The sequence below is a fragment of the Gymnoscopelus microlampas genome (genome assembly GCF_963454915.1).
Source record: "Gymnoscopelus microlampas genome assembly, chromosome: 13".
Lineage (NCBI taxonomy): Eukaryota > Metazoa > Chordata > Actinopteri > Myctophiformes > Myctophidae > Gymnoscopelus > Gymnoscopelus microlampas.
Window position 1 is genome coordinate 8,491,701 of NC_139950.1, and position 14,207 is coordinate 8,505,907.

General features: G+C 42.4%; 1 protein-coding gene across 1 annotated transcript in view; it reads right to left on the reverse strand.

The window, feature by feature from the left end:
* Positions 1–4,520: 4,520 nt before the first annotated feature.
* LOC311058515 (myoferlin-like) overlaps positions 4,521–14,207 on the reverse strand; it is a gene marked incomplete at its 5' end in the record, with an annotated part of 33,195 nt that continues 23,508 nt past the window's right edge. The window contains 12 exons of the mRNA XM_084075976.1: positions 4,521–4,629; positions 4,781–4,920; positions 5,639–5,787; positions 5,972–6,142; positions 6,270–6,361; positions 7,475–7,627; positions 7,885–8,013; positions 8,216–8,314; positions 11,912–12,139; positions 12,247–12,417; positions 12,867–12,965; positions 13,634–13,816. Of these exons, the coding sequence (XP_083932102.1) occupies positions 4,537–4,629; positions 4,781–4,920; positions 5,639–5,787; positions 5,972–6,142; positions 6,270–6,361; positions 7,475–7,627; positions 7,885–8,013; positions 8,216–8,314; positions 11,912–12,139; positions 12,247–12,417; positions 12,867–12,965; positions 13,634–13,816 (1,707 nt within the window). The 3' untranslated portion in view covers positions 4,521–4,536. The remainder of the gene's footprint in view (positions 4,630–4,780; positions 4,921–5,638; positions 5,788–5,971; positions 6,143–6,269; positions 6,362–7,474; positions 7,628–7,884; positions 8,014–8,215; positions 8,315–11,911; positions 12,140–12,246; positions 12,418–12,866; positions 12,966–13,633; positions 13,817–14,207) is intronic.

Below are 14,207 nucleotides of genomic sequence, written 5' to 3' on the forward strand. Positions count from 1 at the left end.
AGTCACTACGTTTTGGTTTTGAGAGAGAGAGAGAGAGAGAGAGAGAGAGAGAGAGAGAGAGAGAGAGTGTGAGAGAGAGAGAGATGAGTGGATACCAGATGACAGCCCAACAAACTGATGTCACCTTTGAATAGTAGACTGAGCCACACGACCACATCATATCTCTTGAGCAGTACCACCACCGTGTTCATTATAAGAACAACAATCGGATGAAGCCGTTTGCTTCGACAAATCTACAGATAAAACACAGCACTGCAATACTCTGTTACAAGTAAAAGCCCGGAATTAAAAATTGACTTGAGTAAAAGTACAAAAGTATTGGTATCAAATGTACTTGCCGTAGCTGACATGTTATGCATTCAAATCCATGCAAACACTTTTTAAAATATTATTTTGGGTTAGGGTTAGGGTTTCATCTTTCAGTATCTCGTTTTCAATTATAAAAATGTTAAAATTCACTCATTACATTTCCTATAATGAAGACAATGGTTAATGATGTTATCTAGCTATAATAGACTAATATTAGAACACACTTAAAATAATAATAATAATAATACTTGTGTTTTTTAACTTAAAAAAATGTTAATATTATTAAAAATAGTGACATCTGTGGTAAAATTGACCCGTATAGTCGTATACCATAGAAGGTAAAAAAAAAAAGCCATTTATTTCTAATCTACAAAGTAACTAGTTACTAAAGTTTTCAAATAATTGCAGTGGAGTAAAAGTACAATATTTGCCTCTGAGATGTAGTGGATTGAGTGGCCCTGTCTTTCCCTAAGAGGACTGGCCGTGGGTAGCTACTGGGACATAAGTCAGGGGCTTGATCAACCCTGGCTGGGTCATGGGCGAGGGTGTATGTTGCGAGACCCGAAACACCCGTCGACCCCAGGCTACAACACTGATGATACGTCCCAGTTGCATCCATGTGATGTTTTTCTTTATAGTTATTCTATTTATAGTGGCTCATAGGAATAGACTATATGACAACCAGGAATAGTTTGGTGACCATTGGAGAGACGGTTGACAGCTGGAATGTCGACGGCATCCGGGAGCAGTATGGGTTAGCGCCCCAGCCTGTGTCTTCCGTGAGGAAGAAGCCCAACAAATCCACGGTGAGGCCTTTTAAGGAGGACCATTCAAGCAAGCCGCTAGTGGACCCTGCAGTACCACCACGGCCTAAGAAACCATCACGCCAGAATGAAATGTTTGGAACGGTGGAGTCTGGTGTAACGCTCATGTCCTGGACCTGGTGAGACGAAGGAGGCCATCCACAGAGCCTAGTCCCTCCATTTGCCAGAGCCTCTCCTCTCCCCCAGCCAGAGTAGTTCCGGAGAAGTGGATTGAGTGGCCCTGTCTTGCCCTAATACGGTGGGTAGCTACTGGGACGTAAGTCGGGGGCTTGATCAACCCCAGCTGGGTCACCTGGGCGAGGCTGTATGTTGTGAGACCTGAAACACCCGTCGACCCCAGGCTACAACACTGATGATACGTGACGACAATAAGTTCAACTAGTAGATCTAAACCTAAATGAAATGTTTCCATTTAGAGTCAATCAACTTTAAACAGCACTGACCTGAGACAGATGGAGCTGCTCCTTTGTATTGTGTATAGCACTGAGTGACGACTGAGTGTACCTGCTGTGGAATGTAAAACATGTTATACTAACTATTATGTATTAATCTACCAATCCTATATAAAAAGTGAAGGCTCTATAGGACCAAACATTTGACAACAACTTAATTAACATCTTCAAAGCATTATGAACTTAACTGAAATACATTTATTAGACAAAGTCTAAGTCTCTTGAAGATCATCTAGCATGTAGGCTACCACATGCAAAGTTAGCATCACAATAAAAACAGAAAACTCCAACCCTGTCATGATAATTGTCGAGGGAATCAGACCCTGGGCCAACTAGGCCCAAAATTCCCCACTTGAACCAAGGCTTGCTATCACCTATCCAGCTACAGGAATTTTACTTTACTACTACTACTTATATAGAATGGATAAACTCTGCCTCAGAGTTCAACTGAGAGGATCTATTCTCAGAATTACAAGTGGCTTCCGACAGTGAATGCACTGCTCAGAATCAGCCATAAAATCTAGATTTAGATGTATTGACACTCTTGAGACAAGTACTACTTATCTCGAGTCCATTTTACCAACTGTTGTTGAACACATCTATTGTCAGCTCTGCTTAGTATCAACATGAACTGTGACAGGCCTAGTTCCACTCACTCTGTTTTATCACCAGATAGCCTTTGGGAAAAACGCCTCTCATGAGTGGCGCTCTATATACTGCTTTTATGAGGATTTAAAGTAAGTGAGGGCCACTCGGCGAGGTGGCCTTTGTGCTAAGCCACCTTTCTCAGTAATCATTAACAGAGATTGATATCTTCACTAGGAAAATATCTTGAGAATGAAACCTAGCCCGGGACAGGGCCTGTTCCTCGCCTGTATCTATTAGAGAGAAAACTCTCTAGATACCAGGCAGGCTTCTATTCATGCAGCAATCGTATAGACCAGCTTACCACAAAATATCAGGAAAAAGGACAAAAACAGGATGTCTTTCTCAGCTAATGAGGCAGTAGGGAGGCAGGAGTCGCACAAAAATGTAATTCAATAAAAAAGGATTTATTAAGAAGTGAGTTACATAAATAGAGGATAAGGTTTATGCAGAGTCTTGCGGTAACAGAAAATCAGAAGCTAACGTCAAAGTCTCTAGTCTCAAAAAAGCATCCCAGCGCAGGGCCACAGGGGGTTAAATAGTACAGTCCGTCGCATCATACTGTCATGACTGGTAATAGCGCTTCCCACACGCCATGGTTGACTGCCATCCCTTAAAGCACTACAGATTTTCCCACAGTGTCCACCTCACACCAGCTGCAGACGGTGCGTGACCTTGACTGTCTAGTATCTGATCAGCTTACAGAGACAGCACATGTGAAAATGGCTTTTAGCAGAAAAACACATTTAGAGTGAGCTAAGCATTATTCTACGGGATGGTATCGACCAGGTAGAACCCTGTCCTGGTCCAGGATGGGCTGGGGGACGGCATTGACCCCCACTGGACTGTCTTCTCCCCTGTTGAAGGAAGAGGGTTATATGAAGGTGTCCAGTTAAGCCACTGGTCACTTCCTTCAGGCAGCACGGGCCTTCTTCTTCTCCCTTCTTTTCTTGTTGCGAGATCAATTACACACCACATGAGCATTGAATTTGTGGAGAATTTTTAGTTTTTGTTGCATTCCTAAGCCAATAATTTCATTACGGTGGAAAGATGCTAATGTATCCGATAGGAGACTCAAGGTAGTCTCTTTGAGTCTCCTACCGGAAATACTCGCGGCCATATAATTATGGGCTCAGGAATGCATAAAAAACAAACAAATCTCCATGAATTCAATGCTTCATGGGGTGTGTAATTCATAGAAAATAAGGCATTTTTTGGGTGAACTATTCCTTTAATAGAAAATTAATTTAAATGACAATTACTTACGTATCATGTAGAAGACATTTCTGATGTGCCTCAAGACCTTTGTAGAAAATGTATTTAGATGTTCTGGAGTTCAGGAGTGTATAGAGTTCCCTCATCATCTCCTGAGTGGTGGGCTTAGACCTCACATTATTGTAGCCCTCTTGGGTGATGGCCTCCTCTTTAAGGAGCAGATCCAGGATGGGACTGACCATGGTCACACGCTGAATCAGCTTAGACCGGTGTTGGTCAACAAAGTCACTCGCTGAAGATAAGTGGAATGAACATTTGATTGTTGGTGAAACTTCTGAACATTCTATGATTTAACCACTTAAATCCTTTACATTTAGCAGTCCAGGCTCCCCCAGGGCTCCTTACTAGGTCTGCAAGTATTTCCCTCCACACCAAATATCTTCTTTCCTCTAAAGCCTAATTTAAGGGCAGTAGAGACATCTATTCATACTGTAGCATCAGCTCACCTTCAGCTCCAGACTCACAGCTCCACACTCTACTTGTAGCTTCATGCTGCGGATGAATGTAGAATAGTAAGTTAGATGAGACACACAACAACAACAGCAAAAGGTTAATGTATATTAAAACAACTGAATTCATGTACAAATACGAATGCCTACTGTTTTCTTTGTACTTACAGTGAATGTTTACAATACATTTAAACACACTGACATCTGGTGTTATTTTGGTTTGTAAATTAACTTACCATTTTTATTTCTTCCTTGCTTCTTCTTCTAATGGTTCTGGTGACAAATGACAACAACAGTGACATTTAAACTAATTGTGTACTTGTGTTCATGTATGTATATACTGTGTGTTGCTGGGACAGAGAGTGTGTTGCTGGGACAGAGTGTGTTGCTGACCACAGCACAGCCATCTTTTATTCAGTATGACTATGAATGAACAGAAATTGTGTAAAAAGTCACACAGCGGGCCATCGTTTGAAGCGATGGCCCGCAAGCTGTACCTGTTTCAATCAAACAATAATGTTTAATCCTCAACACATCACAGAACCTTATTTCTGTTTTAACTTTGATTGTGTCATTGGGATCCTACTTCTTGGCTTTTCGTGGGGTGATGACAACCGCAGGTCCTGGTGAGCCCCTGTACTTTGGGAAGACGTCCACCCACATCTGGATACTGCCCTACATACATACGCATGTGACAAAAGCCATTATCAGCATGATTGATCATCATCTGGAATTTCCTTCATGATCAATAAAGTATCCATTTGTCTATGTACACCTACAGGTATATACATTATATAATGCAGTTTAACTCCAGTGTGCTGTTAACCTGGGACAGTGTAGGCTGGTACAAGCTGGTCAGGGTCCTAGTTTCCACATGTTCTGGAACCAAGCCCTGGGTTCTGAGAACATGCAGGGCCAGCCTTTCTCTGGCTGGGCCTAAATGCTGGTGGATCACTGTTGTAGCTTCTGTACACAGAACAGGGGGTCACACACAAAAACAACACACTGTATAAGTCAAGGGTCTCTCTGCCTTTGTCATAGACATTAGTTTCCGTTTCAAAAAAGAAATTTCTTCCAATTACCCATGTACCTTTTATTATTTGTTATATTTACTATTTGGTCCGATCTCCATTTTGAATGTGAACCACTTTTTAACGCGCGCACACACACACACGCTCACGCTCACGCACGCACGCACACAGTAAATAGCAACAGATACACAGGAGTTTTTTTTTATTTTCCTAAATTTTTATCCCACGATTTTGTAACCCCATTTTTTACACCCAGTGCCAATTGTCTATGTAATCCTGGGCACTACCTTCCCTCTGCCAACCTAGGGAGGCCAGGGCCGAGCTCATGCCTCCTTCAATGCATGAGAGCCAACTGACCTTCTTGTCACCTGACAGGGGAGAGTTTCCCTGGTTGGACGTAGCGCGTGGAAGGAACACGTTATTCCAACCAGTTCCTTTCCCCTCCATCAGGCGCCCCGGCTGGCCAGGGGGAGGCAGTATAGTGACCAGGATTACTGCATGTTTTTGTGAGGGTACCTACCCTAGGGAACACGGGGAGAACATGCAAACTCCACACAGAGAGGCCCTTTCACCAACCCCACCTAGGGTTTATATGAATGCAATTTTGAAAAGTGGAGAAAATCTAAGATCATTGCATTAGTGAATGAAAGTACCAAAGTCCTTAAGGCTGTATTGTTTTCCTGCAAAGGACAGTGAGCTGCCGTCTGCCTCTATGCGTGGAGCTCGGATGTCCTTCATTTTGGCCAAGATCTGGAGGATCTGAGAAGGCTTCAGCTGGTCTCTCCATCGGTTGGTCCCTGAGCTGAAACAAATGAATACGGATTTGAAATTTTAAAACCTCTGACTTTTATTACAATATTCCATAAAGGAAATAGATCGGCAGTACCAGTCAGAGTAGGATAGAGTGGAGATCAGGGAAGATCATGTTTGTGAGACTACACATGTACACACATGCACATAAAGATACACCAACAGTATCTACTCACATGCAGTAAGACTGTGGCAGGCCACAAGAAGAGTTGAACCGAGAAAAAAGCCTATTCTCCAGGTCGATGACGGTCTCACCGATTTTGTCATCACGGCTCAGTAAGTCATAGTCATACACAGCGACCTTTAGATCCTTGTCTTGAGGCAGGAAGCAGGACAGCTCAAACACCCTGGACAAAAAAAGAAGACATAAAATGCAATGTGTATTAGTTTCTAAACTAAAATATGGCAATCGGAAAATAAAATCACTCAAAATCAATGTAGTATTAATGCGACATTTAAACATCATTGTCTCACCTCCCAAACTCTGGATTGAGGGTCTTTGGTTTGTAGTTAAAACAGTCATCCACTGTTTTCCTTCCCAAAGTAATCTTAATGTAGGGGTCACTCTGAAATGAGTACAAAGAAAAGGGACATACTGTAACATCTTAGCTTTTCATAATCACATCCCGGGCACCGCCAACTCAGCTTATGAGTAGTAGCACGACTTGGGTGCGGCAAGTCATGCGGTAAATACTGGTAGCTGATGGTAGGTGTTGCGCTCCACCTCAGCATTACATCTCCCAGGGGTCTAGCGCATTATGAAATGGGGATAGACTCCCACTTCTCTGGCTGATACCGACAATAAGCCTACTTACTTACCTTACTTACTTAGTGTCAACCTGTCCACCAGGGGGTCTATCTGAATATCTCCCTAGATGGCTACGCACAAAACACTGAACTCCAAAATCCTATTTTAAAATTGGCTAATGGGAGGGCGGGTGGACCTCTGACGTCACTCTGACTCAGCCATAACCATATAAGGAGTTCCCAATGCAGCTACGGCCAAATATGGAGTGTGTTGTCTAACCTCATCGGCTCAAAGAAATCAGTCAGCTCCATATATGGGCACAAAAGGGGGGCATGCCCATAAGTGGGCATATACTGATGACATCAGCGATCTCCATATATGGGCATGAAAGGGACAAGGACTGACAGATAGAGATCCTGTTGTCCAGAGCCACAGATTGGACCACTATGCCCATATATGGTAATGTGCATACATGGGACCGACCGACTTCAAACTCGGCGTGTTCAGCGGCAAGGACTCGAGGGAGTGTGGCGCCTGCAGTCGAGTAGTTCGGATATCCAGTTGTCCAGAACCACCGAGCCAACCAATATGCCCATATATGGGCATTCAAATATATGAGCATATACTGATGACATCAGGGATCTCCATATATGGGCACAAAAGGGACACACACAGACGGGTACAACGGGTACTCTGACGATGCCCCCGACACTATGACTGGTCGGATTGGCGGTGCGACGTATGTGTTTGGGACACATAGCGGCCCAAACCTCTAGTATTTGTATATTTGCTATATATGATCAGTAATTATTCCTACAGGTGCATCCCTACTTGAAAACACAGAACATCTAATGTAGTAGTATAGTTTTAATCAAGGAAAGGGGTAGATGGTTGTTTTCATTTCAGCTACATAACTTTAGATAAGTCTTACCAATCTGTTGTTGTCTTTGGGCTGCAGGTCAATGCAGCGCACCACATATATTCTGACCACACACTCCTGAGCACTGTCAGGCAGTTCTCTGAACTGACGGGGAGGAGCAGGCACACCCGGGTCATCAGACAGGGGGTAGATCTTGAATGAGCCCTGGAATAAAAAGAGAAGAGTGGTCAGCAACAACAGTAAGAAAATACCACCAGATTGACGTTCATAAGAAGCACCACCAGAGGGCAGACCATTGCCAGGAACAGCAGCTGTACACGGACGATAAGCACTTTATAATGTGCATTACAATCACCCATTCATTTACACTCACCCATTCATACAGGTGGTGCATACAGTCCATGTCTTTATCTGAGATAAAACATGCAGAGGCTCTGTCAGTTTCCTACTAAATGCATCACCTTAAACTCTCCAACCACTGAGGGGTCATCCTCATCTTCTTCAGTCTTTCCTCGCTGGAGTTTAAAGGTGCTGCAGAAATCAGTCAGACCCTGGAAGTCTGGGACCCTCTCTAGCTCACAGCCATACACCTGAGGCGCACGCGCACACACACACACACCCACCCACCCACCCACCCACCCACACACACACACACACACACACACACACACACACACACACACACACACACACACACACACACAGATGTGATTTCATGGGAACACAGCACAGTAGTCTGGTGTTATGAGTGTTGTTATCTTGACAACATTTGGAGAACTGTGATGTCTTCACCTGTAAGGTATCATATCCTTTTTCGAGGTAAGGTCCACACTTCTCCTGCTCTTCATTGGAGGCATAGAATTTAGTCCACCAGTCTACATCCTCCTCCTCCTATAAGAAAGAAATGTATAATATACCGTATATATATTTAATTTTCTTAGTTGCTTTATCTTATGGGCTTAAATTAGTGCCAATAATATTTTGTACTTGTAAAAATAATTTGTATTTGTAAACACATTTTGCGTTTGTAAAAAAAATATTTGTACTCGTAAAAATAATATGTACTAGTAAAAATATTTTTTGCATTCGTAAAAAAATATTTGTACTCGTAAAAATAATATGTACTCGTAAATAAAATATTTGTCTTCGTAAATAAAATATTTGTATTTGTAAATAAGATATTTGTATTCGTAAATAAAATATTTGTCTTCGTAAAACAAAGTTTTGTATTCGTAAGATAAAAATGTGTGTTGTAATTGTAGAATTACATTTCCAATGAACATTGTGACCAGAAAAAAACAACAGCTTGCTCGCTCGAAGATCTGTTCTACGGGTTGCAAAACTTTATTTTTGGCACTCTGCACTTCCGGGTCTGAGCCAATCACGTGAGGCCTTTTCCACTACCCAATCATAAAGCTCCATAGGTCTCCATGGCAACATGGCAAACGGGGTTGCCATGTTGCAACCCCAAGAGTTTTAACTGCAACATAATTCCATTGCTCAGGAAATAAACAACGGATTACAATAATATAACATTCCCTTTAATCAGTAACATGTAGGTGATACCTATGTCTATCAAATATGGTTTTATTGAAAGGCAATCAAAGGCTAGATCGAGTTTAGAAAGCAAACAGGTCATGTCTGGGGGCCTCAGTGCGGCTGCAGAGTTTGATTGAGTGTGAGACTACCCACATGCCATATGTCAAAATGAGCGGCTTCATCGGGAATCGTGCGCATGTATTTTGCTAAGAGATTAGTTACACAGTTTAATTGATATTAATTTATTAGTGCATTAAATTTCCCCATCCACTTTGATGGGAAAATTTAAAAACTCGATTTCAAGTATTTTTTTTCCAGAAACTGTAAGGGCTAGAGTTACAAGACTTGGAGGGGAGGTTCATAAAAAAAGAAAAAAAAGAAATACACCAGTCGGCCTCATGGTGGCGCTATAAAAGCCCCCTTTACGTTTTGGCCTATAACTTTTGAACCGTAGGTCGTAAAATAAAAATCTAACTCCCCATATAGGCCACGCCCATTTGCGTCAGGATAATTTTCCGCCATTTTGAATTTTCTTCAAAACACACTTTTAGCTCCTCCTCCCACATATTTTGTCCAAATTTCACAAAAATCGGTACACATGATCTCTGGGCCTATGCGATAAACATATCCAAACAGCATTTTGATAATCCTTACTGTTCGTCCGTAAATGGCTTCCAAAGTTAGTGGGAGGGGCCTGTTTTACCAAAAATGCCAGAAATCACGAACGAAACGTCCGGTCAATCCCAAATTTAAATCACATGTCGAGGGTGGTTTACTCAACGAATCCCCAAAAGCATTTCCACTTTGACCGCCTCACAAATGCACAAAACGTAACCGTTTGATGCAAAAACATGATTTTTGGGGGGAACAATCCTTTCAAAATGTAATAAAAGCGATATCAGGAGTGACGTAACAATATGATTGGCCCGTTACATTTGTGGGAGGGGCCTATTTATTTAGTGGGAGGGGCCTATTTCTTAAAATCAAAACAGCACGTATCACGAAGGCAGGATCCGACCGGCACCCGATTCGAATGGCACGTCGCGCGGCCTGCGACGGTATTCCTCCCGGCGTATCCCTCGAGTCCCGGCGGCCGAGACCCGCGACCGGTGTCGGCGCAACCACACTTTGCAATTTCCCAGAATTGCTAGGCGTCTAGTTTTTATTAAAGTTGGAGACCTCGCACGGTAGTGGAATGTTCGGTCTATGAGCAGAGCAGCCCGCGTGTCAAATCGTTAGAGAGGGGAAAAAAGTCACTTAACACTTTGGACCACCCTATAGTTGCATTACCTAGTTACTTTTAGTTAGCAGAAACAAAATAGCAGTTTCATGTTTTTGGTAAAAATGTACCTTTGAGAAAATGACGTGAACAAACACGGCTGTATTTGGGTAGGTTCTTGAACGTTAAATCTTTGTGTGGTACAGCTGAGATCCAAGCCATACTACGTCTCTTGAATAGCCTACATTGTTAGCCTCAAACTGTATTCAATCTTGAAGAGGAGAGTTGCGACAACTTTCTCATAGACCAGCCACACATGTGCAATGTGCAATGATATGTAGTCGGCAAAGAAGTTAATGTTTACAAACACAAACCACCGTCACTCTCTAGTCTTAAGCGTGTCTCTATGTACAGTCTGACCCCTCAAGGGCTGTAGCATCGAAAAGGTGGGCGTGGCGAACTTTTGGTGACGCGACGTTGGTACACCCTATAGGTCAGTAGCAGTGCTGTCAAGCCTATAATGTTGGAGGAGGAGGGGGGGGTGGGGGCTTTTTTGTAAAACAGGCCCCTCCCGCAAATTTTGGAAGCCATTTATGGAAGAACCGTATGGACTATCAAAATCCGGTTTGGAGATGTTTATCGCATGGGTCCAGAGATCATGTGTACCGATTTTTGTGAAATGTGGACAAAATATGTGGGAGGAGGAGCTAAAAGTGTGTTTTGAAGAAAATTCAAAATGGCGGAAAATATATCCTAGCGCAAATGGGCGTGGCCTATATTGGGAGTTGCGTCATGACCCAAGGAATCTAGGGTAAAAAATATTTTTATTTTACGACCTACGGTTCAAGAGTTATAGGCCAAAACGTAAAGGGGGCTTTTATAGCGTGTGGGTCCTAGTCTCACACTCAATCAAACTCTGCAGCCGCACTGAGGCCCCCAGACATGACCTGTTTGCTTTCTAAACTCGATCTAGCCTTTGATTGTCTTTCAATAAAACCATATTTGATATACATAGGTATCACCTACATGTTACTGATTATAGGGAATGTTATATTATTGTAATCCGTTGTTTATTTCCTGAGCAATGGAATTATGTTGCAGTTAAAACTCTTGGGGTTGCAACATGGCAACCCCGTTTGCCATGTTGCCATGGAGACCTATGGAGCTTTATGATTGGGTAGTGGAAAAGGCCTCACGTGATTGGCTCAGACCCGGAAGTGCAGAGTGCCAAAAATAAAGTTTTGCAACCCGTAGAACAGATCTTCGAGCGAGCAAGCTGTTGTTTTTTTCTGGTCACAATGTTCATTGGAAATGTAATTCTACAATTACAACACACATTTTTATCTTACGAATACAAAACTTTGTTTTACGAAGACAAATATTTTATTTACGAAAACAAATATCTTATTTACGAATACAAATATTTTATTTACGAAGACAAATATTTTATTTACGAGTACATATTATTTTTACGAGTACAAATATTTTTTTTACGAATGCAAAAAATATTTTTACGAGTACATATTATTTTTACGAGTACAAATATTTTTTTTACAAATGCAAAATGTGTTTACAAATACAAATTATTTTTACAAGTACAAAATATTATTGCCACTAATTTAAGCCCATATTATCTGTATATAGTTTCACATTTTCTGTCTGCAGATGCACAGGGGAGAGATAATATCCCCCTGTGCATCCCTTAATAAGGGATTAAGTACAATATGAACCTTTGGTTTTGTGTCGATGACGATATCTCCCTGGGGACGTGCCTCGAGAGATTCCAGTCTACGTCTAGCAGACATGCCAGCATTGCTGTTGCTCACTGTTGGGTCACAGCGGTACTTCTCCAGGGAGTCGATGGTGCACTGACCCACAATGGGTTTCCTGCCAAAGGGTCGATTGTCGATTACCTTCAGCACGATGGGAGGGGTGTACATCTCCTCTGTAGGCAGGTCCTAATTACAGAGGAAAGACTCTGTGAGGGGATACACAGAATATCTATGTGTATCGATGTGTAAAACAGTTATACAACTGTACGACAGGTTCAACACATGCTGAGGGCCAGTAGTACCACTTTGAGGAGCAGCACAGATTCAGGGAAGTTGGGGTTCTTCTTGAAGTTCCTGATGACAGCGGTTTGAACAATCTCACCACCACATTCCACTATCAAACTGGGAGAAGAAACCGTGGCCAGTTGGTAGGTCTTCATGTTCCTCAAACCCCAGGCCAAGATCTGGACGGACACACGCACGCACGCACGCACGCACGCACTTACGCACACACACACACACACACACACACACACACACACACACACACACACACACACACACACACACACACACACACACACACACACACACACACACACACACACACACACACACACCTGAGCTCTTTTTGGTTACAAAGGGAAACCCAAGAATCTTCCATAACCTGAAACTTTCCATAACCTGTGAAGGTCTGTGATGGTTTTATGTATAACCACAACCACCCCTGAAGGGTTAATTATGCCATAAGAAAAAAAAAACTCCTCAACTTAAAAAAAAGTTAAAATATGAACAATCTCACAACGTTTTGCAACGTCACGCAATTGTGACGTAAAAAATACAGTGAGGTTGAGTTCAAGTTGAAGATAAGAGAGACCGGCACAAAGCAAGGGGGGGGGGGGGGGGGCAGTACCTCTATAGCAGTACGCTGCACCACAGGTTTGATGCCCGGAGGTACCTGGTACAGATCTCCCCGCCTGGGAGGGACCAGGGGCAGGTCTCCTTCAGTGTCCTGGAGGTCAAGCAGCCTAACGTTAGCGTTTGTTTTAGATTCAAAATGGTATAATTTTAGACTCTGATGCTTACATACCCATTCAATCCGGGAACATGTCTCTGTCATTTTAGATTTCTTTGGGCTATTCAAAAATGGCAGATACACAAGTTCACAGAGTGCCACGCTATGAGCTTGTAGATTTGCCATTTCTTTTAAATCGTGAAGATTTGTGCAAATCTTTGAATATATATATTTTTTTGAAAGCGAACATTTTTAACTCAAGTCTTTGCTTCTGGGGATTCTACAAATGTCTTCTAAATGCTAATTTTTTTGGGGGGAAAAAATATCAGTCGTTCTCAAACTTTTTAATGTCAAGGACCCCCAAAATGATACGTATTTGGCCATGGACCACCATCTCCAAATATGTTGTTCCAGGGACCCCTAGAAGCAAAGACTTGAGTTAAAAATGTTCGCTTTAAAAATATATATATATTCAAAGATTGCTACAAATTTTCAAGATTTTTCAAAAATAGCACTATGAGCTTGTTTATCTGCTTGTTTGAATAGCCAAAGTATAAAATAATGGTTAAAGTGGTTACACAGATGCGTTCCAGTGGTTTTAATGGGTTAAATTACATTTGGAAGAAGTATCATTCAGTCTTGGGTATAAATGTGTTCTTCTCTACCTTGTCCTTTAGTAGGAGCTCTGCGGCCACAAGGACTTGCCCAGCACCACGGCCTTTCCTGGTGACGGGGAACCACTGCAGCTTGGTGACGGGCAACCACTGCAACTGCGGCGTGGCGGCCCCACCTGGGTTCAGCTTCACTACAGGAGGGCAGATACAGCGGCCCATGGGATCATCCTTACCCTGGATAAGATAAGATAAGATAAGATAAGCATGGAGCACAAAGACCAAACACAGGCAATAATACCCAAAGACTGATAAAAGTGGAAATCATATTGACAGTAAACTATGACTCTTGCAATACAATAGAACATATTTTATATAATTTTCTGGAAGCATGGAAGTGATAATAGTAATAATGCATCCAAATTGTGTAGCGCATTTCCAGCGACATCGACCTTATTAAGACTATCAAACACAAACATTGCAGTTAAAAGTCAAAGGAGGGGGGGGCGCGGGGGGTAAGAATTAGGTGGGGAATGCAAGTCTGAAAAGGGACGGGGCGTAGTAGTGAAGGAGGTCAGAGAGGTAGGGGGAGCTTGGTTGTTGAGGGTCTTGTACTGTAGGTGTTGAT